This window comes from Protomyctophum bolini (genome assembly GCF_963924005.1).
Source record: "Protomyctophum bolini genome assembly, chromosome: 16".
Classification (NCBI taxonomy): domain Eukaryota; kingdom Metazoa; phylum Chordata; class Actinopteri; order Myctophiformes; family Myctophidae; genus Protomyctophum; species Protomyctophum bolini.
Window position 1 is genome coordinate 14904228 of NC_137877.1, and position 26875 is coordinate 14931102.

Sequence of the window (26875 nt, forward strand, 5' to 3'; positions counted from 1 at the left end):
CTCAGAGTCTTTCATCCATTTAACAGTTATGGGAGCCGAGCCTTTTAGGGTGCCCTGCAGTTTCACTGCGTTTCCCAACAGTGCAGTGGCACTCTCAACTCTCTTCGAGAACACTGGCGGCTCTGAAATAATAGTAGCAGCACTTTATTATAGCAACGGTGCTTAAGTTCTAGCTATGAAGAATGCCCTGGAAGGGTGTTTGACATTACTAACCTTTCGGTTTAGCCACTGACTTTGAAGATGCAGAGCCAACCTCGTTGGACACGACACACTGATATTCACCAATGTCAGCGCTCGCAAATGACTGGATCTCCAAAGAGGCCATGGATCTCTGTGATACTATTCTATACTTCTGATCTGTGGACAGCACCTTCTTGTTCTTTAACCAGGTCACCTCAAACGGTGCGGTGCCTTCAAGCTCACATTCAAATGTGGCCATGGCTCCTCTTACTGCCTCGACAGAGACCAGTTCCTTTCTAAAAGAGGGAGGTTCTAAGAGGGGAACATTCAATGGGTTAGGTGCTGCCTAATTTTAATTACACTACACAAACTCCTTTCTATCCACATACTAAGTCTACACACCTTTGACGGTGGCTTTGATGCTGCAGCTTTCGCAGCCAGCCTCATTCAGAACCTCACAGGTATAGTTGCCACCGTCTCCCAAAGCCACGTCCTTTATTTCCAGGGACGCAACTCCTTCCTTCAGACCGATGCAATATCTGTCCCCAGCAGAGAGCTCTCTGTCATTTAAGAACCAGGTAGAGTGGAGCTCGGGGGTTCCTTTGACAGTGCACTGCAGGCGCGCCGTGCTGCCTTGTTTCCAGACCGCAGTGGCTTCGAGACGCTTTACAAAGCCTGGTTGCTCTGAAGGGTTTTTGTTGTTACAAAGAGCCACTGTTATGTCAAGTTAAGTTGGCATTTAAAACAACAGCTCAACATTAAGAAAGAGTGGACAAAAAGAGAAGATTTGATAAGATGTGGTTTGCTTTGATTGAACTCAACACACACACAGTCACATCACCGTGAACATTTTGTCCTTGACTCACACAAGGAAAGGACGTTCTCGTTCATTTTCAGTACTGGACATCACTGACAACTTCAAATGCTGCAGTAGTACTCCCTGCAAATTAAGAAAAGCAGTCTTACCTTGAACCACCACTGAAGAAGAGCAAGTTGCACTTCCAGCCTCATTTGTAGCTGTGCACACATATTCCCCACAATCTTTCAGCGTGGCTTTGGGTATATCAAGTGTCACCATTTGATTTTCAAAACACAGTTTACAATCTGGTGACTGGTGCACCTTTCTGCCACCTCTAGTCCAGGTGATGGTTACTCCCATCATCTCGCTCACATGGCACTCCAGGTGCAGGGGAGCTCCAACCACGGCAGACACGGGGCCCAGAGGTTTTACAAAGCTGGGCTTGTCAAGAACTCTCAGCTCCATGCTGCACACAGCCGTTCCAGCTTTATTAGAGACCTTACACTGGTACACACCGTGGTCTGTCGCCTCGACTTTGGCTATTTCAAGTGTGTGCTTATTCTTTTCAGAAGAGGTGCGGTAGTGTGCAGGTAGGTTAGGCAAGGCGTGGTCGCCTTTGAGCCACTCTACATTCATAGGTGTAGTTCCTGTTACAACACATTGGACCACGGCCCTCTTTCCAACATACACAGTTTGACCCTCAGGTTTAGTTAAAAAGCTGGGCGGGTACAGCTCTATGAGGTTAAGAAAGAAGAAATACACATTATTAATGTGATTATTAGAATCCATTCAAACATATTGTAGCTCAACCCTCAAAGCAAACTCAACGCAATCTAACCTGTCTAAGTTATCACCAGTGAGGTTTTCACCAATGACGTTTCCAATATGCATCACTTCCATTAGAAGGGTTATATATTTATTTTATACTATAAATGTATACTATGGAATAGCCAATCTACAAGCTCACTTCTTGTTTTGAGTTTGTAGATCTGCTGCACAACATAAACAGAACATAATTGAAGCATTAGACCGGTGCTGAGAGAAATCGCCTCACAGCGCCTATCCAAACTGCTCAACAGCACAACAGTTCATAAGAGAAAACAAGAGAAAACAAGAGAAGAAAAACAGAACAGAGAGTTCAACTGCAGCGTTGACCTCAGGTCTTTCATTTCAACAAACCAGCACAGAGGAGAGCGATGAAGCTTGTCGTTCTTACCTGTCACTGACAGAGTGGCGGAGCAGCTGTCACTTCCATGCATATTGCTGGCCTTGCACGTGAATTCTCCGCTGTCAGCCTTGGATGGGCTCAGAACCTCCAGAGAGGAAGTCTGGTAGCGGCTGAGGATCCTGTATTTATCACCCTCCTTGATCAGGCTTCCATCCTTAAACCACTGGAATTTCACATTCGGCGCCTCCTCTGTGTCACATTCGAACTTGGCTGGTTGGCCAATGTTGATCTCCATAGGAGCAATTTTGTGCTTGAACACCGGTGCCACTGTAGGAGAAAAAAAGAATGAAATTAACATTGTGGAAGTGGCCAGTATCAACTCCTACTATGGGAATATTTCTACAGGAGGTTAACTCATGAAATGGTGAACCTAGGATGGAAGGTGACAAACACATTATCCTGGCGTGACTGTGGGAGGAAGATGATGTTAGATTTGGTTGAAGGTGTGCAGATGAACAGAACTCTAGATAAGAGGAGTGAAAGACAGCATGCAAAAAGGATTGAACAGTCAATAGTGGCGGATGCTTGAGGTGAAGAAAAAGAACACAGGTGGATATGGGAGTGATGTTTGTGGAGATCCAACTGTTAAAGAATGAGTGGAAGTGTCACTTCTGTTTGATTTGAACCTCATAACCTCCAAAAAACAAGTGATTGTATTTGTTTTAAATGTGAATAGATTGCTATACCGCCTCAAGCGGACGCTCATTCATGTAAAACTGGAGAGAAAGGTAAATTTGGAGGTTTGAGGTTTTTATACAACAGAAGTTAAGATTGAAGAGTGTGAGTTAGTTTTGATGATTATATCAAAGTATTCTCCATCGTCCAACCTCTGGAGACCACAGTGAGTCTTGAAGTCGTAGTCGTCTTGCCGGCTTCATTCTCAGCCTCACAGACATATTCTCCTTGATGTTTCTCCTTGACAACTTTGTTGATTGTTAGTGTATATGTGTCGTGATCTTTAGAACACTTGAACTCTTTGCCAGACTTCACCAGTTGTCCTTTGAAAAACCAGTTCACCTTGGTGACGTGCTTAATGGTCGTGCTGAGCACAGCCATACTACTCTCCTCTGTGCAAACATCATCCAGTGACTCTAAAACCACAGGATAATCTACCAGACCGTCTGAAGACTCACTGATCATGATGGCCTCGGACAGATACTCTTCCCTCAGTTCCCTGTGGACGGAGATGTCCACATGTCGTTCAACGGGGACCTGTCCTACGGGCAGCGAGGCTGTTAAATCTAGAGCCCCTACATCTCTGCCCTGGCTCCTCTTGATGCTCACAGACCTACCCTCCTGTCTGCTACTAACTTCTATGGACTCGTATATCTCTGACTGACTATGGACCGTTGCACTCTGGATGGAGGTCCTGGCTTCAGTCTGGACGCTAGCAGACTGAGATACGGCCGCAGGGAAACCAACCACACTCTCCGCTACGGTCACCGTGTCTACAACGGATGACCGCAGCTCTTTGGAGCGGGCTGAGCTGACCTGTGCTTTCTGAGGCCTGTCTATCTGCATGGTACCGGGCTGCTCTGATGTGAGAACGTGCTGCTCCTGGTAAACCATGGCATGGAGAGCTGCCTGCATTTCAGTCCTGAGGTCAGCCATCTGGGGGTATTTTCCCTCAAAAGCCAATGTGATTTCCAAGGGGGCGCCTGCCGTTGTGATGAGGTAGATAAACACGGAACTTTTGGGCTCTTTCTGAACCTTGACCTCCTGTATCTGAGCTGCCTCTAACCTCCCGACGACATCGGCCAGTAACAGAGGCTGGTCGCGGGCCACTGCGGACTGCAGGGCATCTCTCAGCTGGCGTTTGATATTCACGCTGGATGCTTTGGGAATCTGAATCACGAAAGTAATCTCCTTAGGGAGAGTTTGGCTGTCCTGAGACTCGTGAACAAACATAGGTTCCCTAGGTTGAGTCTTGACACTGACAACGGAACCTTCAGATCTGTGTATCTCACTGGACTGCTCTCCAATTAACACCCGTTTCTCTTCCAGTAGAACCGACTGTCTGACTGACTGCCCCTCCTGAATCTGCACTGCAAAATCTTGCTCGGCCGCCTCCAGCACCACACAGCTCTCTGCGGCGACTGCCTTCTCCTCAATGTAAACCGGCCTTTTAGGTATCTTTGGCTCAATTTTCATTTCAGGCTTAAATTTGGTCTCGGCGACCAGACTGGTGGTGTGAGCCTCCTCTAGAACCTGTGTGTCTGTCACGCTGACAGACTGCATGACGTTCCAGTGCTCCTCCTTTTGGATCAGAGCACGCTGCTGTTTAACGTCGCCAGCAAAGGGTGTCTCCTTAGGGAGCTGCATGGGATGAGAGGAGACGTGGAGCACGTTCTGAGGCCTAGGTTCTGTGCTGAGCTGCGCTTCAACGCCCGTCACAGACACGTCTAAATGTTTGTGATAGTCTGCCGTGAGCTCACGTCTCTCCTCTGACATGGCTGCATGTCTCCTGGCCTTTTCCTGTCTCTGTGCTGCCACCTGCTCTTCTGGTTTGGAAACAGTAAATATGTCTTCCTTAGGTAGGGCTGATACGGGATGGACTGACTGAACATAGAGTGTTGGTGGTGCCTCTTTTTTGGGCTCAATGGACGTAGAACTAATCTTCGCTGAAAACTCAGAAGTTCCTTCACAAACCACAGTTCTCTGCTCATCCTGCGTGACTGAATGTAATAAAATAGGACTTTTCCTTGATTGTGCATTCTCTATGGCAGGTTTTTCACTAGTAAATTTACCTTCCGATTGTAAAATATCCTGATCACAAAAAACCTGCAGATTCAGGAGCCTTTGTCCCTCTTTGTAACATTGCAGAGTCATTGCCGATTCTAAACCTGGTATGAGTCCTGAGGGCTCAGCTTGGAGTTGGTATTTCTCTTCAGCACTCATAGCTGATCTATAGACTTTGTCTTTGAATGGGACTGCACTCTCTTGTGATGGCCTGTGTATCTCAAACATCGCCTCCTTGGCTAAAGTGACTTTAGTTTCACTGACTGGTGCTAACACTGGCTTATGCTGCTCTTTCTCTATCAGGGGTTTAGAGGGCAGGTCTAAAGCGTACAGAGGATCAGTGTGTCTCTCTGTTATGGGCAGCTGTCCTGTGGACTGGGCCGAGTAGAGGATCTTTACACCCTCTGTGACCCTGAAACCCCTCTCCTCGTCCGGCCTTTGGGTTGTGGCTGAGGTTTCTTTGAGGATAGGCAGAACAGACTCTACTTGGTGACCGCTGACAAGTTGCCTGGGCTCAGTAGATGTCTGAACCTGCTCTCGTTTCCTGTCAGCCAGAGCTTCAGCTCTCACCGTGGAGAGGGGGAGGACTTCCTCTGCAATGGCTGACATGACTTTGGACGGCTGCTCTTTCGTACACTCTAAGGCTACGAGCTCTGGACTCAGGATGCGCTCAGAGTGCTGTTCCGTGAACTTCTGCCTCTCCTGGACGGAGGAGGCAAAGGCGGCCGTGTGAAGCTGCTTGGCCGGGATGGCCGAGACCTGAGGCGGATGGGTGGGCGCCGCAGACACCCTCTCCTCCACCTCATGAGACTGCAGCACCGCAGCCTGCTGCGTGACCTGCTCTCTGTGTAGAGTAGCAGCCGAGATGTCCAGCTCTCTAAGAGCTCCCACCTGCTCACTGGGAATAATCTGTCTGTCCTCAGTACTGATAGTGTAGACCATAGGATCTGATCTGCTTCTTTCCTGTCCTGTGACTTGGTACATAAGGTGGGACTCTGTGGTTTGTTCTGCCATGGATATTTTCAAGTCTTTAGTCTTCTGAACTAATAAGTGTTGAGATACGGAGGCGGTATCCCTGAACACCAGCAGCTCTGCCGCACAGGTCGCTTCACCAAACTGATTTGAAGCCTTGCACGTGTAGATGCCGCCGTCCTGCTGTTTGATGCTCTTAATGTTGATGAACCCAAAGCCATCTGGGTTGTTCACTGTGATGCATAACCCACTGGGATCTATGTGACAGGTGCCTTTGAGCCACCGAACCTCTGGACGAGGGTCTCCTGTCACAACGTAAGTGAAGTAAGCCTCGCTGCCCTCGGCACACCGAGCAGAATCAATAGGTTTTGTGAATTCTGGGGGCTTGCCGGTCAGTTCAAACCTCTTCTCTACTCTTTGGCGCTTGCTCGGCTCCTTCACCTGAACATGAAGGTAAGAAGTGCAAGTGGACTGACCAAACCTGTTGCTAAGAGTACAGGAGTACTCTCCTTCATACTCCTTCTGAACTTTGTTAATGACCAGACTGTATTCGTCTACCTCCTGAACAAACGTATAAACAGATGAACTTGTTATGCTGTGTCCATTGTGGAACCACTCAACAGTGGGTATAGGGAACCCAGACACTGTGACAGTAAACCTAGCCACGTCTCCATCAGTCACAGCTGCCGGAGAGAGTTGGGAGAGGAAAACTGGCTTTTCTTTTTTCTTCTCTAAAGAGCTCGAGAAGCGTTTGGACTCTGGCGTGAGTTCAAGTGTCTTGGTTTTTTGTGGTAATTTTAGGCCAGTGTAGTATGACTCCTGGGACTCTTGTTCCACTGTGACGGTTGAGCTAGACACAACTGTGTAGAATAACAACAGTTGAACAGATCACAATCTTAGGAGGCAATAAAGAACATTCATCCATAGACAAGGTACATTGGATTGTTTTTACAAACCAAGCATGTGTGAAAAATAAAACAATCTGTCTCTTCTTGGTGCATGGACATATAAAACAATATTTTACATGGATATCTTACCTGGAAACAGTTAAGACAATGCAAGTGTTACATATAAAGCATGTATGTAAAACTTTTAAGTGCATGACAAATAATATAACATTTGACAATATTTGAGAATAAAGTACACCAGGACAAAGATATGCTTCATAAAAATCACAGCCCGCAGGAGGTCTATGCAAGAAAATTTACCTTTCACATCCGTAACTTGACCCTCCTCCACCACTGGTACTGCAAAGATACAAACAAGAATAGATTACCAATGATGTTCTCAAACTGAACATAATATCATATATATATATATGGTGCAAGACTGTTAGAATCAAGTGACATGTCGTGCATCCATATTATCTATATATTTGTATTGACATTCTTGCATGCTTCAGTTGGAGCATTAAGTTTACAGTGATTCTGTCGTTTGAAAGTGCTCAGTGATATGAGTGACCCTCTGACTCTCTGTCTCTCTTCGACATTGTAGTCAGTAAATAGAGGTCAGTGGTTTGGTAGACGTTGCTGTGTCCTGGCCGGTGTGTGTGGAAGCGGTGTAAAAATGGTGGCTGGTTGTCGACCGAAAGGACTAAAGCATGCAGATTGCCAACCTTTCGACTCAGCATCTCCGGCCGAGCAGTCACTTTTGCAAGTGTAACGTTCGCCTGGCCACGGCCCCGTGTTCTTAACTTTAAGACAACACAGAGGGCCGTCGTGTTTGAGAGAGTAAGACACGGAATCCTCAACATTCAACTGGTTGCGAAGCCAGACAACGATTGGCGCCGGGAGCCCTGCCTTCATAGCGCTATACAGAGACACGGTGCCCCTGGGTTTGGGCAACAGCTCCGGGGGCAGCTTGACCAGGAACTCGTGTCGTCCGGCGAGGTCACGGCCACGCCGTTGACAGGGGGGGACGTCAGGGAAATAGAGGTGGCTGACCAGGCTGTAAGGTCGCTGGGAAGACGGAGGTGCAGACCCCACTTTCTCGACAGCCCCCTGCTTGTTGTCTTGGCCAGGGAGACCGCTACGCGTCTCTCTGTCTGCCTGAGACACTTTACGCACAGAATCGGTAGGGACGGGGGTTTCAGCTTTGACATTTGCTTCTTTTGCTAGGTGAGAATAAAGTTAGGGAGACTGATTAGAGGATGAGTTCATCGGTGAGAATGGTAAAAGGCAGCTGTTCTGTTTAAACACTAAAAGGGGTTAGTTGGATGAAAGGATGGGGTGTTAAGGGAAGTAAGACTCGCAACAGGAGAGGGAAATCTACTGGGTAGAGCTACAAAACAAAGGAGATTTGTTATTCCACTACATTACAACAGGTTACAACCTAAGAGTATGAGGAAGGAGCAGGGAAGAGCAGATGAAGAGGTGGAATGGACCAGCATGTGAAGAGACAGCGACTCATAGAAGAAAGAGAAACCACCTTCAACAGTGAGCTGGGCCGAGGTACTGTTCTGGCCATGCGTGTTGGCTGCGGTGCATTGGTACACACCCTGGTCTCCCACACTAACGCTCTGGATAACCAGAGACAACAGCCTTCCATGCTGAGAGCTCCTCGCCCTCTGGGTGTCAACCAGGTTCCGGCCGTTATGGTCCCAAACCACAGCGGTGAAGGGCAGCCCGTCGAAGGTGCACTTAAACTCGGCCATGTCGCCGCTTTTCACCCGGACGTCACTCATTTCCATCAGCAGCCTGGGGCTGATCTCTGATCTCAGCTCGGCTGAGCTGGTGCCCTGCAGCTGAATGTCAACTGCTCTCCAAGAGGATAATGTTTTTGTGGTTGACACAGAGGAGCTCTCAGAGATGGTCTCAGTAAACTCAACACTGTGGACTGTCTGTCCGGCTGACAGGGACTTATAGCTCCCTGATCGAACCTTCGAGGTTCTCTGAGCCCCAGTGCTCGACACACTAGCTAAGCTTCTCATACTTTGATCTGGGCAATAAGAAAGAGTAGAGGCATTAGGGTCAACACATCAACGGTGACTGACGTCTTCAGGTTACTTGTGTGTGACGGCTTGTTTGCCAGATAAGAGTGCAGTCGGGTGGAGCTTTTTGAAGGTGGAGTCAGTCACGTGACCAGTGAGGAGGAAATAGACTGGTGGCTGGTTTCCTCCGTCAATCATGCAAGTTTGACTGGTGCCAAAAAACACGTAGGGATTATTTCCGTGCCTGAGAGTGCAAGGAACCCGAAAAACTACATTTCCAAAGTTCAGTTCTGTACAGTATGTGTATTGCATTCCTCAGAAAAAAAGATGCATTCCTCTGAAATAACGAAGTTACTATTGTTAAGAGCTATTCATGTCGGAAGAGAAGACAACCGCATGCAACACAAGTGCTTAAAGTGAGGGAGGCTGAGCAAAGATGACACCCAACCTGTCACATGCACATTCCTGTTCTTTTCGCCATAGTGTCCGGCATGCTCTCTCTTGTTCTTGTACTATCTAGGTCAGGTTTGGCATGCATTAGGCCATGGACCTCTATATCTCTGAGAGTTATACTGTAAGGGTCCATTTGGTTCCTCCTAACTATCTATCATTAGCTCTGGAACCCCCTTAAAGGACCTTAACCGTTAGAACAGCGAAAACAGCTGTTCTAAACAGCTAAACCAGCTGTTCTGTGACTTTGGCATGCTCCCCATGCAAAACCACAAAGCATTCTATTGACTTCTTTAATAGGCAGAACGAAGCGTTCCGCTGAGATTCTGATGCAACATATACACCGTAGAAAAGAAAGCTAATTATGGTTTGTATATGGCCAACATCTGTCAACATACTTGCCTGGACAGCATGTGTGGCGTTATTAAGGGACATGCTCTTTTACAGCTGAACATGCACATGCACAGGTCTAACAAGAACTCACCATCGAGTGTCAGAGATGCTAAGGTTGTCACCATGCCGGCAGAGTTTTTGGCAAAGCATGAGTATTCCCCTGTCTCCACGGGACGGACTTTGGCAATATCCAGCTGGCAGGTTTCACCATACTGAGACATCTTGTAGATGTTTGACTGCCTGACCTCTCTGCCGTTAATGTACCAAAGGATCTGCAGATCTGTAAACACACAGATTTGTCTCTCCGTCAGTACAAAACAACTGGAAATGTACACAACCACAAACGTACAATTATAGGTTTATCATGTATTTTCTGTCTTTTCTCATGACTATGCTCTTTCACAACAATCACAACTTCAAGGTAGTGTAAGGGATTTTTCTTGTTCCATATTGAGATCGTAATAATTGCGATAGGAGTGTGTGTTCACCAAATGTTTGCTCTAGAGTAGGGACTGAGGGTCCAAGCTGTTTTCTATTTTAACCAGACAAAAAGCATTACCATCTCCAGAGAAGCTGCACTGGAAAGAGGCTGGCTCTCCCTCGGTGATCAACAGGTCACCCAGAGGGCTCATAATGGCAGGAGGAGAGATCTGGGCTTCAGCGGACACCTCAGGAACTGGATGGTAGTAAAGAATATAGATTTATTACAGATCGTATATTTACTACTACTGTTTGGTAAAGTCAAATCCGGAGACCACAAGAGGTAAATAAACGCCTACCTTCCACGGTGAGAGAAGCTGTGCTTGTGGCCTCTCCATATTCGTTCTTGGCCTCACAGTTGTAGACCGCCTCGTCTTCTGGGAACACTTCCATCAGGAGCAACGTGTGCTCGTTCCCGTCTTGAAGGAACTTGATTTTGTAGCCAGAGGCCAGAGCCTGGGAGTTCTTGTACCAGGAGACCTGAGGCTGTGGAAGGCCAGTCGCCTGCACTGAGAAGCGGGCAGGCATCCCGGCTAACACGGACAGAGTCTCCATGTGCTGGATGATCTGAGGAGGTTCAGGGACTGGAGGGACGGTGAAAATAAACGTTAAAAAAAAGGTGCTTGCAAAACTCCATCTTAACCAGCATAAACCCGATATACTTTGTTGATCAGGGTCCCCTGTCAGGGAGCGTCCACTTACGTTGCACGTGGAGGTTACAGATGCTGCTGTTCTTTCCGGCGACGAAGGTGTACTCTCCGGCGTCGCTCCTGTAGGTCTCGCCGATGGTGAGGCGGTGCAACTTCCTGACGTTCAGGTAGTTGAACCTCTCCTCCACAGAGAACTCGATCTCCACGCCGTTCCTCAGCCAGTGACCCTCCACGTCGTCCTCGTTCACCTCGAACTCAAAGGTCGCTCTGTGCTTCTCGACAACCTACACACGGTCACAGACGAGAAATGTATCAATGTTGTTGTTGTTATCGCTGATATGTGAGGGGAAACGGGACCAACAGAAGGAATGAAAGAACAAACAACTTTCAAATCAATGCACTCACAGTAATGTCCCGTTGCGCAGGCTCAGAGATCTTGACGTCACGTCCCAGTACGGTCAGAGTTCCTTTGGACATGTTGGCACCGGCCACGGCCGTGTACTGACCCTGGTCGGCCAGACGAGCCGACTGAATCACCAGCTGATGCACGTTCTTATCTGACATCCCTTTGACTCTGGAGGTGAAAAAGACATACAGTGGTACACATCAGGATCAATCCACATTCTTAGGCTAAGTCATTGAATTTTCGTTATTTTTATGTCATACGTATGAAAGCAGGGAATCAATTCAAATTGACATGTTATGAATTGACAAAGTGACACAAAAGAGTCACATTTGATCTGGTCTTTCTTGTGCCGTCGTACCTGTCAGACATCTCCAGCTCCATTCCGTCTTTCAACCACATCACCATGACGTTGGCTTCAGAAACCTCACACTCAAACGTCACCCTCTTCTTCTCCGTGATGCTCATGTCTCGGAGCTCCTTCATGAAGTTGATGATTTTAGCTGCGACACACAAGCACGCGCACGATCAACAAATAGAATAGAAATGGTACGAAATTCTTGAAATGAAAAGGGGCAAAGAGAGTCGCTTTTGTGAAGAAGGAAGCGCTTACCTTCGACGTAAAGCTTAGCCGCCGTGGAGGCGGACCCGGCCTTGAAGGTGTACTCGGCGTTGTCGCCAAAGTGCGTGTTCCTGATGCTCAGGGTGTGCGTGAGCTGTCGGCCGCGCGTCTGGCACCTGTCCGTGGACTTGATCTCCACGCCGTTCTTCAGCCACTTGTAGGTGATGTTCTCGTAGTTGACGTTCACCTCGAACGTGATGGTGTCCTTCTCCTGGGCGTTCAGGTCCTCCAGTATCTTGGTGATCAGGATTGCTGGAGGAAGAGGAAGACATTTTGAATGGAGAAAATGAGTTGATTTTTTTTAACCACCCTAAAGAATAATCATTCTGTGTATTCCTGCATTATCTGCATCGAGTGATCTTGGTACATAGAAATTGATTTCTTGTTTTGTTTTGATTGTTCCACATTTTGCAATTGAATCGAATCGAATCGAATCGAATCAGGATTTTGCCAATTATGACATATATCCAGAATAGGGTCCATGTGTGGTTAACCATCGGGTTTCTCAAAACTCACGGTTGACGGTGAGCGTTGCAGACACACGGTCGTTCCCGCAGATGAAGGTGTACTCCGCGGCGTCCTCCCTGCTGGTGTTCATGATCTTCAGCTGGTGGAGTCTGCCCTGGACCACGATCCTGAATTTCTCGCTCATCTCGATCTCCACGCCGTCCTTCAGCCAGGTGGACGGCACGTTGAAGTGGGATGTCTCACACTCGAACGTGGCCACCTGGGTCTCTGGGACCGCCACGTTCTTCAGGGGCTTGGTGACGCCCAGGGCTGTGGAAATCGTGGGGGGGAAAACATTTACCTTTGCTTTGCAATTTACGAGCAAGTTACAGTAAGCACGAACAACACATACGTAATACATCAAATGCATAGAAATAGTCATCAACGATCATAAGCAAGCTAAGGGCCTAACTTCCGTCTAACAGTAGAATATCTCTACAAATCTTTGCTTTTGGGGCGGTCCCTGAAACAAAATATGTTCAGATGGGGGTCGGCGGCCGAATACATAAAATATTCAGTGGTCCTATAAACAAGTTATAAATAAAGAACACTCCACAAGTGGGAATGAAAACTTACACTCAACGAGGAGACGAGCGCTGCAGTGCAGGTGTCCGGCCACGGCCGTGTACTCCCCCTGCTTGCTGTTGTCCACGTCGTGGACCACCAGCTTGTGGGACTTGCCGTCGGACATCATGCTGTAGTGTTGGCTGGGCTGCAGCTCCACGTCCTTGAACATCCACTTCACGGTGATGTTGTCCTCCGACAGGCCCAGGTCGAAGGAGGCCTCGGCCCCCAGCAGCGACGTCACGTCCTTGGGCTTTTTCAGGAACTTGATAGCTGCGGCGGGGGAACAAATAAACGTTTGTCAAAATATTGTTGCGTGTAAAAAATGAAAGGAGACCTCACCGGCCCAGCGTCAAAGCCATGGCTTGGATATTAAGTCAACCTAAATGACACTTCGGCCTCAGGTCTAAACGGGTAAAAAAGCTAGCGAGAATGAAGGAGCGACTCACTCTGCACGTTAAGCCTGCCGCTGGCGGACAGCTTGCCCAGCTTGAAGGAGTAGACGGACTCGTCCGTGGTGACGCAGTTGTTGATCTTCAGCGTGTGGGCCACGCCCTCCACGGTGATCTCGTACTTGTCCGAGGGCTTGATCTCCACGTTGTTCTTGATCCACTGGGCTCCGCGGACGTTCTCGTGCGTCAGCTCCAGGCTGAACACGGCCTCCTGGGTCTGGACCACGTTCAGGTTCTTCAGCGTCTTCTTCACTTTCACGGCTGTAACGATGACATGCGTTAAAGAAGATCGCACACATTAGCGCTGTGACCTGTGACCCGGTCAAATGCGCAAAATCTGCAATCATTAAAAATACTTTACAGTAATAGGGTGAAAATAATTTGCCAGGGCTGCTCAGACTTGCAGTTAATTCATATAAAAAATTAATAAAAGACACTTACATTTAAAAGGGGAAAAAGCATATCTTATTTTTATTCACTAAAACATCCCCTTGTGTATGTCAGAACGCTGCTTATTCAAATGCCTTAAATCGCTTGGTGAAAGAAAGTTCTTTGTGTTCTTTCTGACACATTTATATTAGTCTCTCTTAGACAGAAGCTAGGACTTACCGTCCACTCTCAGGGAGCACGTGGTCTTGGACGTGGCCACCTGGTAGGTGTACTCTCCCACGTCCTGGGCTCTGGTGAGGTGGATGACCAGCCGTCTGACCGCTCCCTTCACCTGACTCTCCACGTTGTCGCTGAAGTCCACGGGCTGGCCGTCCTTCAGCCAGTGACCCTCCGTGGTGGGGTTGGCCACCTCACACTCCAGCTCTGCCATCTGGGAGTCGGCCACCACCTGGTCCTGGAGCGGCTTCTTGATGGCACCGCCTGAGCGCGAGAGAACCCGATTAGAAATGACTAGGGCTGCAACAGTTCATTTAACTAATTTAACTATTTTTTTTCCTTCCAAAATATAGAAGCTAAAATTATAGGAAAGCGTATAGAAAGAAGGTAAGAACTCTATGCACATGTGATAAAACAAAATGGTTAGATATTTTTTATTAGAGGCTTTTAGTGGGAGCTAGGTGGCATCATGTTTTTTTTTTACACACCTGACACAGTGAGTGTGGCGCTACACGTCTTCTCTCCGGCCGAGAAGGTGTACTTCCCCTCCTGGTCCTTCATAGAGCTCATGATGGTCAGGGTGTGGCGCTTGCCCTGGCCTCCCTTGGAGTCCATCTTGTAGTTGGCGCTGGCCTTCAGGGCCTGGCCGTTGAAGGTCCAGAGCGGGTCGATGCCGGGGTGAGAAACCTCCACCTCGAAGGTGGCGTTCTCCGACTCGGAGCACACCTTGTCCTTCATGGGCGTGATGATCGTGATGGCTGTTGTTGGAACACACGGGATAAAATGTAGCTTATTAAAGTATCTTAATGTGTACTAAACTGCTGCTTGTTAACTGAACTAAACTCTACTGGAACCCCAATCTAACACTGCAAATATCCAGTGTTAATTTCACTCAGATAGTTAAATTAACTGAGGATTTATTACAGCGTAGATTGAGGTCCCAGAGATCACTGGACTTAAACAGTAGAAACACAAAGGGACTACAATGTGGCGGGCTGGGTGGCCCGAGGCAACACAAGCTGAAAGAACATTGCTCCACTTACGCGTAACAGTAACGGTACAGCTGGTCTCGACCTTGCCGACCACCAGTTTGTAGCGGCCCTGATCAGAGGCGTAGGTCCTGAGGCAGGACAGGCGCTGCTTGGTTCCTTTGGTCACAAACCCGAGCCTGTCGCTGGCCACCAGGAGCTTGTCGTTGTGGTACCACTTCATGGACTTGATGTCCTGGGCTGAGATCTTGGCCTCCAGAACGGCTTTGGTGCCCTCAACGACGCTGAGGTCCTTGAGTGGCACTGTGATGCCAATGACTGCAAGGCAAGATTACAAAAACACAGAATTAGAAGGTCTCAGAGTGAAATGAGTAGATCAGGGGGTACCAGAGATAAAACCTTCAAAAGCGTGTAGAAGAAGCTGTATGTTACCCTGAACGTTCAGCTTGCAGCCGGTAGCGATGTCTTGGGCGGGGATCACGAAAGAGTACGTGGCGTGGTCACCCTTGATGGCGTCCTCAATCAGCAGCTTGTGGACCTGTTTGTCGACGACCATGTGGATGCGGGCGGAGGCGACGACGGGCTGACCGTTCTTCAGCCAGCTTGCTCCCTCAATGTTCTCCTGGGAGAACTTGACCTCCATCTTAACGATGTCTCCCTCGCAGACCGTCTGGTCGACCAGAGGCGTCATCAGGGTCACGGGGCGCACTGAAACATCCAGACCAAAAACATGTTTTATTAAATACATTTAGACCGGAGGACACATCTGTGTCACCTTATAGCTTTTAACCACTTTAAACCACTATTTACTTTAGCTGTTGAAAAACAGCAGATCTACAAGCTTGTCTATCTGCTATTTTTGAAAACTCCATGAAAATGTGTGCAAATTAATATATATTCTTTCACAGTGCAATATTTGCTTCTGGGGGTCCCTGGAACAACGTATTTTTAGACGGGGGTCTGTGGCCAAATACAGATAATTTTTCGGGTCCTTGACATGATAGTTTTAAACGCATATATTATTGTCATTTGTAACCTAAAAAACAAAAAATAAAACGACCAGATTTGAAAATGAATGATTCACAAAGCTCGGTCTCAAAACAGAACTCACGTTTCATGGTCAGTGTGGCGGTCGTGGTGAACTCGCCCACTTTGAAGGTGTATTTTCCCTGGTCGTCCTTCTTCACGTCCTTGACGGACAGGCTGTGTCTCCCGCGGCGGGAGTACGTGACGTACTTGAGGCTGGGCGTGATCTCCTTGTCGCCGCGGTACCATTTGCCCTCGGCGTCCTCCCGGGACACCTCGCACTCAAAGTCTCCGGAGTAGCTCTCGGGAACCTCGGTGTCCTCCAGTTCTTTAGTCATGGCCAGGGGGGCACCTGGTGACAAGTAGTCATTAAAAGTGTCATTAGTCATTAAAAGTCGTTAAAAGTGGCAGATAAATGACACCAACTCTGTTAAAAAGGCAAATATGTAATTATCTGCTATTTTTTATGTTTTGTAAAAAAGAATTAAGCCATCTAAAACCGGCGTCCCAAACTTCTTTCAAAAATACATTATGAAGCCCTAGTTTTAGCCGATCTACTGACTCGCTAGCACATAATCACAATTCTGAATGCAGTCTGCGGACCAACCTTCAACCACCAGCTTGGCGTCGGTCCTGATGTCCTCCTCGTCTATGACGACGCAGCTGTACTCCCCGGAGTCCTTCATGCCGATGGTGAGCACGGACAGGAAATGGACCTTCCTGTCGGAGTGCATGCGGTACTTGTCGCCCGTGAAGACCTCCATGTTGTTCTTCAGCCACTTGACCTTGACGAAAGGCTCATTGGTCTCGCACTCAAAGGTGGTCAGGCTGTCCTTCTCCTTGGCATTGGTCTCGGACAGCTTCTCCGTGAAGAAGATTACTGTCTTTCCTGCAAATAGATGTGGTGAAGAAACAATGTTAATATATATTAATAATGAAATGAATGTGTCCTTTTCAAGTGCTAATAATTAATTACAAATGCCCAAGTTATTTCACCTTGCACCAACAGGAAGGCGTGGCTGGAAGTCTCGCCGGCAATGTTCATGGCTTTGACCATCATGCTGGCGGAGTCCTCGGCTCTGACATCTTTGATGGTCAATTCGCACACATTATCTTCGGGCCATAACCAGAAGATGCGGTCCGACTTCTCCATCTCGACGCCGTTCTTGAACCACTTGCACACGGGGTCGGGTCTGCCGACCACCCTGCACCTGAACTTGACTTCGTCGCCCTGGGCAACGGTCATGCTGGTGATGCGTTCGATGATCTTGGGAGCCTCCATGCTGGAGGAGCGCTTCACCTCTGGCCTGAGTGGAGTGGCGGTTTCCTTCTGACGCTCCAACAACGCCCTCTCTGCCTCCTCCTTCTGTTTCTGCCGGTGGAGGAGCTCGTCCTTGGTCTTCTTCAGCAGGTCCTCATAAGAGTCGTCCCTCTTGCGAGACTTGAGCTCCACTGCGGTGATGGACTCGTAGTAGCCTTCCTCGGTCCTGCGTTTGAACTTGCTCCTCAGCTCCTCTGTCTCCTCCGTTGTCTTCTCGCGGACCACCCTCTGAGCTTTCCTCAGTTTGATCAGCTCTTTGATCGACTCATCGCTGCCTGGTTTCTCTGCCTTTGCCAGTTCCAGAGCTTTTCCAGCCTCAGGGGCAGCCTCCGCAGCGGGCGAAGCGTGGCGAAGTTTGGTTCTGAAGTCCTTTTTCTCTGTGATCTCCACCTTCACGATGTGCTCAGACACACCCATGTTGCTCTCGGCTATCACCTTGACCTCTCCAGAATCGTAGGTCCTGACATCAACAATCTCAAGGTAGTAAATACCGTCATAGCGAAGTCTGTATCTCTTGCTCTTGCGAATGAGCTGTCCATTGAGGTACCAGTTGACCTTCGGTGTTGGGTAGCCGGTCACTCTGCAACGGAATCTTGCAACGCCGCCTTCCACCACCGAGACTGGTTCGGGAACCAGGACAATTTCCGGCTTTGACTTCTCAGCTTCATCATCTAACAAAACGCCTGCCGGTCCTCCTTCATGAGCCATGCGTTCAATCTCATCAATCGTGCGTCCCTTCCTGCCCTCGGGGAGCTGTGTTTCCTCTACGAGGCCCTTCTCATCCTTGACGATCAGGGTAGCTGAGGTCTGGTCAACCCCAAAGTTGTTAGTGGCTCTGCAGGTGACGACGCCACTGTCTCTGGCATAGGCGGCCTCGTAATCCAGACTGCAGTAGCCAAATTCATTGACCATGCGCAGCCTGTTAGCAGCCTCGAGGGGTTTGCCGTCGTGCAGCCACTCCACCACCATGGTGGGGTCGCCGATGGGCGTCAACCTGCACTCGAAATGAGCCGGGCCGAAACGCTTCATTCTGACCGAGGTCAGCTTCTTCTTGAAGGACGGTTTCTGTTGCTTCTCCTTGTCGTAGAGGTCTCCCTCCTCCCACTGCTCCTGGCCGTAACGCTGATGCAGGGGTTCCACCTCTGGGGGTGCAATGTCTTTAGCCTTGTAGGTTCCTTTGGGAATGACGAGCTTCCTCTCGGGTTCGGGCTCAACAAAGTCCACCTCGACGTTGACTCTGCAGCGCGTGGTATCCCTTCCAGCCTTGTTGATGGCTGTAGCCGTGTACCAGGCACTGTCCGTTCCAACCGTTTTGGGGATCTGGAATTTGGCCTCTCCTTTGGTTCCTTCAATCCTGGAAAAAATAATTACACATTTGACATTACAGCCAACAGTCCGGTGTGATTAAAGTGTCAAATGATAAGCACGCGCTAACGCAATACTTATTACTTACTTGATATTCGGATGCTTATGTGGGGTGACAATGTCACTGTTTTTCAGCCAGACGATGTCAGGCAGGGGGTTTCCAATGGCCTTGACGGCCAGCTCCACCAGAGTGCCCTCTCTCACACTGAGGTTCCTCAGCTTCTCAGTGAACTGGGGGCGCAGCAGGGTTTCTTTAGCTGTGGACAGTTAACATAGAATTGGTCATCAGAATGATACACTAACCACCACACCCACAGTGCACGCTGCTACCATCAATTTTTGTACAATTCCAACCATATGACAACTTTATCTGGGCAACCTGCTGCAAAAATTGCAGCCACCAGATGGGGATGTGGGGCTTACATGTGCTGAGTTACTTGCATTGGTAGTTGATAGATTGGTAGATAGATCTGATGCATATAAAATATGGGTGAAACCAAAGTATATGCATTTTTATATTTGATATTTTTACCCTTACTTTCATTTAATGTAACTGCAATGTAACAGCTTGTATAAAATAATTTCACCCACGATTGTATACCTGCTGTACACTAATAAACTAAAGTTGACGGTGAAGTTACAAGATACAAAACATAACTCCAGAAATGTTACATAATGCAACGTGATCAGTAAACTCACCATCGACTGTAAGAGTAACGGAAATGGTGGATTTCCCAGCTCTGTTCTGAGCGACAACGGTCCACTCTCCAGAGTCGTGGGGCATCGCTGGAACTACGATCAGAGACTGAGTTCCATCCTCCTTCACCACTATCTTGTGGTTGTGGTCACTGACAATTTGTTGGCCTGAGAAGAGAAGAACAGATCACATTTTTATTATTTATAGCACTTTTTTCTACCCGACAGGCAGCTACGATATTTAGAAACATCAGAGTTTCTAGTGTGTTCTTAATGTCTTCGTACCATTGTGGAACCAGTATGTGTCAGGCATTGGTCTGCCAACAACTTTCAGGTCAAATCTGGCGGTCTGTCCCTCGGCGCACTTGACCGAGGACGGCTTGACGACAAACACGGGCTTGTAGAGTCTCTCCAGCTGGGCCTCGTCTGTTTCGTCCAGCCTGCGAGCGGGAGATCGACTGGCGGAACGTCCGGGGGAGCGACTCAGGGAACGTGGCGATGTGGACCTGTCGAAACACAGAGGTCGACCATGTCAAAGGTTGTGCTTAGTGGATATGACCGACCAGACCAAGACAATCTACGCAATAGTGGGGAATGACCCAAGAAGTGCAGACAAAAAGGTATACCTGATTCTCTGCATGGCGGGCTGGGGCGTGTACCGCGCAGGCGCTCCGACGGCGGCCTCCACGTACAGCTTCCCGGAGCTGACGGAGTTTCCCTTCATGTTGCTGGCGAAGGCGGTGTAGACGCCCTCGTCCTCGGGCAACACGGCGGGCAGACGCAGGCTGGCCCTGCCGTCCTGAAGGACCTCCATCTGGTGACGGCCGCCGGGAAGCAGGCGGTTGCCATCTTTGAACCAGGCAATCTGTTGACAGGAAAATGGTTTGAGTTATTTTCCTTGACGCGTGCGTTACTTTGGCCCACGTCGAAATAGGCCCTGGCCTGCACCTATAGATTATTTCCTTAACGATTATTCAATCGATTACTATTTCAAAGTGAAATGAGCTGATCTGATCTACGACTCGCAGCGTGTCACATCGCAATGTTATTGCGAGCTCGGAAATCGTCCATTTTCACTATTTTAGATTATTATTATGTTTTACTTAATTTTTTATATAAATTTGTTCAATTAGCAGTTGCGCCGCCAGTGCACACCAATGTAACGTTTCCCTTTGTTTTCGTAATGTTTCATGATCATCATCATCATTCTTCATACCTTGGGCAGCGGGACTCCGGCCACCTTGCAGTGGAAGGTGACTCCCATGCCCTCCATGATGCGGTAGTTTTTGACCGCCGTGTGAATGCTGGACTGCACGGACTCCGACTCAGCGACGGTCACCATCCGCTCGCAGTCGTGCGTCACCAGCTCTGTGTAGGTGATGGTCATGACGCGCAGCTCGATCTCCTGGATGATCCTCAGCTCGAAGGCGGACAGGTGGAATTCCTGGGGGAAAAAAAGGCAAAAGGCAAATAAAGCTTGGTTTGTGGCTCAGGGGGTAGAGTAGCCGGTGGGAACCGCAAGGTTCCCAGTTCGAGCCCGGGCTTGACCAAGACTCTGAACCCCTATAATACCAAATACCAATACCAAACAAACAAACCTGACCCTTTTACGGGACCCTCACTAATGAATATAAAAATGTGGGGTCCTTGACATATTTTCTTCAGAACCAGTGGTTTGGATCCTACCTGTCCAGAAATAATAGTGGTCGCGGAGGCCAGCTCGGCTGGAGCGACATCTCCCACCGCAGGCTCCTGTATCATGGTTGTCACTTCTGTCTTAAATGTTTCTGTCTGTTTCTTCATGTAAATTTCATATTCCTCTGCAAAAAAAGAACACATTTAAAAGTTAGTGCGGCCCCGTTATTATTATATGAATTGAGTTAAGGGGAGACCTTGAAATGAAAAGGTTTTGAGAAACGCTGGCCTACGGTCCGTACCTTCCTCCAGCAGGGTGGCGGAGGCGGAAACCTCGCCCAGCTGGTTCTTCACGAACACGGAGTACTCTCCTGCGTCGTCGGCAAAGGTCATGGAGATCTCCAACCGGCACTCCCCGGTCTCCACCTTGTAGGCAACTTTGTATCTAATGGACAGTGGACAAATAAGCCATTAAATCACACATACTTAGCAAAACGGACCGAGTTGGCACTGTACAGTTTACACCCTCTACACCAAATATTTGAAAATGTACCTGTATCCCGCAGTGAGCGCGACGCCACCCTTCTTCCAGATGACGTGTGGCTTGGGGCTCCCTCCGACCTGGCAGTGGAAGACCACGCTACCTCCCTCCACCAGCTTCTGTAGTGTGGGCTTGGTGACGAAGAAGGGAGCAGCGGGCGGAGCGGCCGGCTCCGCCTCAGCTGAACTCACCTCCACAGACATGGCCTCCTCGCTCACCCTGGAAGAACAGTATTCCAACTGTTAACAAGTAGCCTGTGCCACAACGAACGAACGCCCCTCAACTTTACAATGTGGGGATTTAGCAGAGTCTCTTTATCCAGAGTGTGAGATAAAAATAAGCATATAACTCAAAGTAAATATGAACTGTAGTCAATAAGAAAGGTAAATAAATAGTCGCATTAATAAGTGTAGAGAGAACAGTGTAGTTCTAGTGCCTTAAATCCACCCAACATAACTGTAACAAACTGAGTGATTTAATGTACTTACAGTTTTTGAGCAATATTGACCGTTTCGATGACCGTTTCCTCTCTGCTCTCGATCTCCTCAGACACTAGGACACAAAACAGAGCTCAAATCAGTCCCTCTACAATGTACTTCTTTGTCCACATGGATCAATTCAATCTCAGCTGAATACAGAGCTGTATAGGAACAAACAAATGGCGTTTCCCTTTTCTCTCGGTCTCCACCCACCTTGCACCAGCAGGAAACAGGAGGTGCTGATGGTGCCGGCCTCGCTGGTGGCCGTGCAGGTGAAGCGGCCGCTGTCCTCGGCGAACGCCTCGCGGATCACCAGGCGGGCGTAGCTGCTCTCGTAGGTGATGTGGAAGTCGATGGAGGTCTCGATCTTGTAGTCCTCCCTGAACCACATGATGACAGGGGTGGGGTGGCCTGAGATCTGACACTCCAGGGTCACCGACTCGCCCTCTGTGACGTTTGTGTTCTTCAGGCCCTGTGAGGAGGATGGAATACGATTAGGAACCCAGTTGAACAAAGCAGGGGCAACAAGCTGCTATAGGCCTTGTTAAGACTGCAGGCAAATCTGATCCATTTCTCAAATCTCATCTTTTAGGACTGACTTGTTATTTGCAAAATACTTACAGCCACCAGGGTTGGTGGAATCACTCCTCTAGCGGGAGGAGGAACAACAGCTGGAACAGCCTATAAAAGAACAACGTCACACACCTCCGTTAGAAATGCCACCAAAACAATGTCTACCGTCTGTTAGGAATACAACATTTAGCAACACCAAAGAGTGCTACACAAAACACCACAATATGAGACACACTCAGTAAGTTGAGCTGTAAAACAAGAGAGTATGACACAACAAAGATGGATGAATGGAAGGAAGGAAGGAATGAAGGAAGCAAGATGGCTGGGTGGGCTGAAGAGGTAAAGAGGGAGGTTGTCAGCAGCATCTAGGAGAACGGTTAAAAAAACGAATCTATGGGATTGGGGGGTGTGGTATTTCTGCCAGGATTTCCACAGAAGCAGTGATTGTCTGAAATGTAAGCCCTTTTGACTAGATCTGATGGTTTGGATGCAAAGAAACCATGAGGTCTGGTTCAAAGACGGTCCCACAATCAGGCATTCAGGCGCTCTGTGCCTGCTGCAAATCAGGCCCGGCGGAACTCGAATTACAAACCTGGGGTTCCCAGTCCTCATATATTCCTGTTGACACCGTCTCAGTCTGAAACTGAGTGCCAAAATCAGCCTGATATTGGTCAGAGGGGTACTGAAACGGAGGAGGGGTGGCCACTGGTGTCACGCGAGGCTCCACAACTTTACGCGCAGGACTGGGTAACTTGACTGGCCTGGTGATGGTTTTGGCAGAGGAGGTTGTGGAGGATAGCTCTTTCTGCAGGGTGGCAATAGCAGAGCCTGCCCTGGAAACCTGACCAACCCAAGGAGAACAGCGTTACACCATCATCAGCGAGATGAAAAATACGCATTTGTAATGGATTCTGGGGTTGGTGCTTTTTGTTAAAGGACGGTGGTCAAGCGAACATTTTAGATCCTGTATGGGACATTGGATTTAGTAGTTTTATTGATTAATAGGGAAAGGGAATATTACGTGGTTAATATTAAACTCTATATTTATTTGGTGTATATTATTTTTGTATATTATTTTCTTCTTCTAAACTACTTTCACAATGGCTTTTGCATCTCGGGCAAGCAGTAAAAAGAAAAAAAGGTTAGATTTCCATAACTGTACGTTTTGTTTCAATGAGGTTTGATTATACTCCCAAAGAAACTATGTTTGAATGAACAAACAATTGTAAACACTTTTGAGTATGCACATACGGCATAGAAAAGCGCTATAAAAATGCAATTAATTTTTATTAGTTTTATTACTATACATAATTGACTTAGTGAGGTGATTTCATACTGCTTGCCCGACGTTGCCTTGGCTTACCTCGCCGCTAGCTTCGGGCTTAGGGACAGTAACTTTAGAGACAGTGAAATGTGGAATTGGGGACGGTGCCAGACCAGTGTCCACGTGATGGGTGGTGATGGTGGTTCTTTGTATCTAGAGTGAGTGACCAACACAGTTCATGTTGAGTTTTTTCTTTTTACAAAATTATAAGTCATTTTTTTTACCATATAGTATTTCCATAGTGAATTCAAGATTAATTTATTTTTCAGTGGTAGGCTTTTTAAGACACTCATAAAAAATGAGTCATAAAGTCTAGACTACACGTGTCTTTGGTTTTATTTTATTTTTTTGTAACCAAAAGCCTGTCTAACCTGTAGGGTTGGTTCAGTGGTCAGGTGATGCCTAGTGACCACCTGTTGTTGTCTTAATTCATACTCTAGTGCTACAGCGGCCTCCTCTTCGGTACGTGCGCGCTCCTCGTGCGCATGCACAGGCTGACGGACGCGTGCGATGTCGAGGGCGGCCACCACCGTGGCCACGGCGTCTGACCTCTGACCTCCAGCAGCCTGGAGACACAGTCATGTGACATGATGATGATGATGATGATGGCAGCACACATAGATATATCTGTTTAGAATAGATCTACCGTAGATCCGTATCCCTATCAACCAGGGGTATAGGCCTACAGCAGATCATCTCTAGAGATCAATATATCCATGTTATAATCCATCCCAGTGGTTCTCAAAACGTTTGCATGCTGTGAACGAACACAGAGCTACCAACGAGTGGAGACACGAGTGTCAAGCAAGAAAGGACAAGTGGCAGTGACTGAAAAGCTGAAAGAATAAAATAAAACACAGAACAAACAGAAAGGTGATCATTCAGCGTGCACAAACTGTGCCAAGAAAGACCGGGCGGGCGGCGATCACTCTCGATTGACCTGCTCTTTGGACGGCTCCGCGACAGCAAACATCACTTCTTCTTCCTCGAGATTGAGGGTACCGCTTCCGTTAGGAGGGCATGAGAACGGCCTTTTGTCTGAAGCCACGCAGATTTGTTCCGGGTCATGAAAGACGGGGTCAGGAGATAGAGACACGTCCTCAAAGGCGGCAACGCCGGGGGAAAGGCACTGGGGATCATCTAACCCTGCGTCCTCGTGGTTTAAACCATCCATCTCCATGTCTGCCTCATACTCATCGGGTTCTAGATCTGCAACCACTGGTGACACCCAGCAGTTGACCGGTGGTGGCGGCACCAGGTCCACTGGTGACATCCATTCCACTCCCTGACCGCCAGCAGTCTCATGGGGTGACAGTATGTTCACAGTTAGAATTAGAAGAACACATGTTCATTCTGTCTGAAGTCTCAGCGGTTAAATCGGTTACATCCGTTTATTTTTTACTAAATTATGATCATTATGACATGCCCTAAATAGGGATCAATTATTAATCAATTATCTTATTGAAGCATAGATTATTTTTAATATATATAATCAATCAATTAAATCGTCCAATTAAACAATGGTTTCATTTATAGGCAGCTTGATGGGGATCATGTAATGGTCACATGGCTGACCAAGTGTTCTTATCATTTAAGGAATGTTGTACGGTGATGGGAGATACATGGGGAGAAACATTCAGAATGGATTTGAATAAAGAATACCGGTAAATACTAACTAAAATAATGAATCCTGGACTGCAGATGAACCGATACGACGGGTCCACTTGTTCCATTTGTACACTCTCAAGAGTTAAATACAAACACATGGAGATGAAAGTGATGGTGAGTCCAGCTCCGGATAATGACAGAAAGAGGAGTGCATGAAGTGAAGTGAAGGTTCTTCCGGTCTGAGATATACCTGCTGATGATGTGCCGTAGAGTCCAGATCCATAAACACACTGCTGGAGTGTTTGGAGTATGAGGCGTCTGTGTCAAGCTCCACTTCACCTGACACCACCTCATCCTCATTATCATCATCATCACCATCATAGTGATCATCCTCATCATCATGATTCAGGGCATTCTGCTTTGCACGGAGCGTTAGATTGGTCAGATTAAAAAACACAGCACGGTTGTGTTCATTTGTAAACGTGGAAGGCAGAAGAAGTCACAAAGACAACAGAAGAGTATAGAAGAGTATACCAGACGAACAAGAGGTAGAATGCTGTTCGTGATGTTACAGTGTTCCCACATTCTTTGGGTCCAGACCCAAAAGAGAGATTATTTAGACGTTTGCCCGGGACCCAAACTAGTGAAAATAGCAGATCTACAAGTGCACATCGTGTCGCTTCTTGCCCCATTGCGAGCTTGTAGATTGGCTATTTTCACTTCTTCATTATTATGATTGTTTATTTCTGGCATTTCTAAGATGATGTTGTTTTAAAATGTGAAAAATGTTTAAAATGTTTTGAAGCTGTCAAAATATCAAAGATGCCAAGTTATCGAGGAAGAAACAGAGTTAATACAGTTTGTGTTCAAATCAAAGAATCATCGGTCCCAGGTAGCAATGCTTCCCAGAGTCACTAGAGGGCAGTATCGGTCCCTCTCAACTCATCCAACATTTCCAAGGCCTCATGGTGGGCGGGTGACGATTAGGTTAGGTTAGTTTAGGCGGGGGGGGGGGGGGGGGGGTCTGCCTGGTCTTACCTCTTCTGCCTGGTCCAAAGCTCTAGGTTTGGACTCCCAGTGGGGCTCTAGGGGCGCTATGGGCTCGACTTCCCCCCGCTTCCAGGGGGGCAGCACGTCAGCTCCGGAGGACACCAGCTTGCGCGCGGTGAGCGGGGACTTGACGGGCCTGATGGGGGACACCGAGACTCTTGAAGTGGGAGAGGCAGGCCTGCGTGTGGGGAATGGTGGTGAAGGAGGCATCGTTATACCACACAGGGGTCGTCATCATCAATAACTTTGCATTTTACTTCACACTTACTGAATGTCAAAGTCTCCAGGTTTTCT

The 26875-nt window shown here is 48.0% G+C and overlaps 1 protein-coding gene across 1 annotated transcript in view; it reads right to left on the minus strand.

Moving 5' to 3' along the window:
* ttn.1 (titin, tandem duplicate 1) overlaps window positions 1-26875 on the minus strand; it is a 168336-nt gene that overhangs the window by 132416 nt on the left and 9045 nt on the right. The window contains exons 7-37 of the mRNA XM_080784967.1: window positions 26570-26759; window positions 22648-22707; window positions 22240-22498; window positions 22036-22099; window positions 21560-21766; window positions 21309-21451; window positions 21058-21191; window positions 20588-20815; window positions 19998-20236; window positions 19657-19877; window positions 19375-19539; window positions 18764-18932; window positions 16986-18664; window positions 16597-16878; window positions 16075-16341; window positions 15396-15671; window positions 15018-15281; window positions 14463-14732; window positions 13978-14238; window positions 13366-13629; window positions 12929-13189; window positions 12362-12622; window positions 11837-12097; window positions 11585-11726; window positions 11226-11394; window positions 10873-11104; window positions 10470-10754; window positions 10250-10366; window positions 9782-9970; window positions 7127-7165; window positions 2196-2474 (exon numbers count right to left, since the gene is read on the minus strand). Coding sequence (XP_080641093.1) covers window positions 2196-2474; window positions 7127-7165; window positions 9782-9970; window positions 10250-10366; window positions 10470-10754; window positions 10873-11104; window positions 11226-11394; window positions 11585-11726; window positions 11837-12097; window positions 12362-12622; window positions 12929-13189; window positions 13366-13629; window positions 13978-14238; window positions 14463-14732; window positions 15018-15281; window positions 15396-15671; window positions 16075-16341; window positions 16597-16878; window positions 16986-18664; window positions 18764-18932; window positions 19375-19539; window positions 19657-19877; window positions 19998-20236; window positions 20588-20815; window positions 21058-21191; window positions 21309-21451; window positions 21560-21766; window positions 22036-22099; window positions 22240-22498; window positions 22648-22707; window positions 26570-26759 — 7877 coding nt within the window. The remainder of the gene's footprint in view (window positions 1-2195; window positions 2475-7126; window positions 7166-9781; window positions 9971-10249; window positions 10367-10469; window positions 10755-10872; window positions 11105-11225; window positions 11395-11584; window positions 11727-11836; window positions 12098-12361; window positions 12623-12928; window positions 13190-13365; window positions 13630-13977; window positions 14239-14462; window positions 14733-15017; window positions 15282-15395; window positions 15672-16074; window positions 16342-16596; window positions 16879-16985; window positions 18665-18763; window positions 18933-19374; window positions 19540-19656; window positions 19878-19997; window positions 20237-20587; window positions 20816-21057; window positions 21192-21308; window positions 21452-21559; window positions 21767-22035; window positions 22100-22239; window positions 22499-22647; window positions 22708-26569; window positions 26760-26875) is intronic.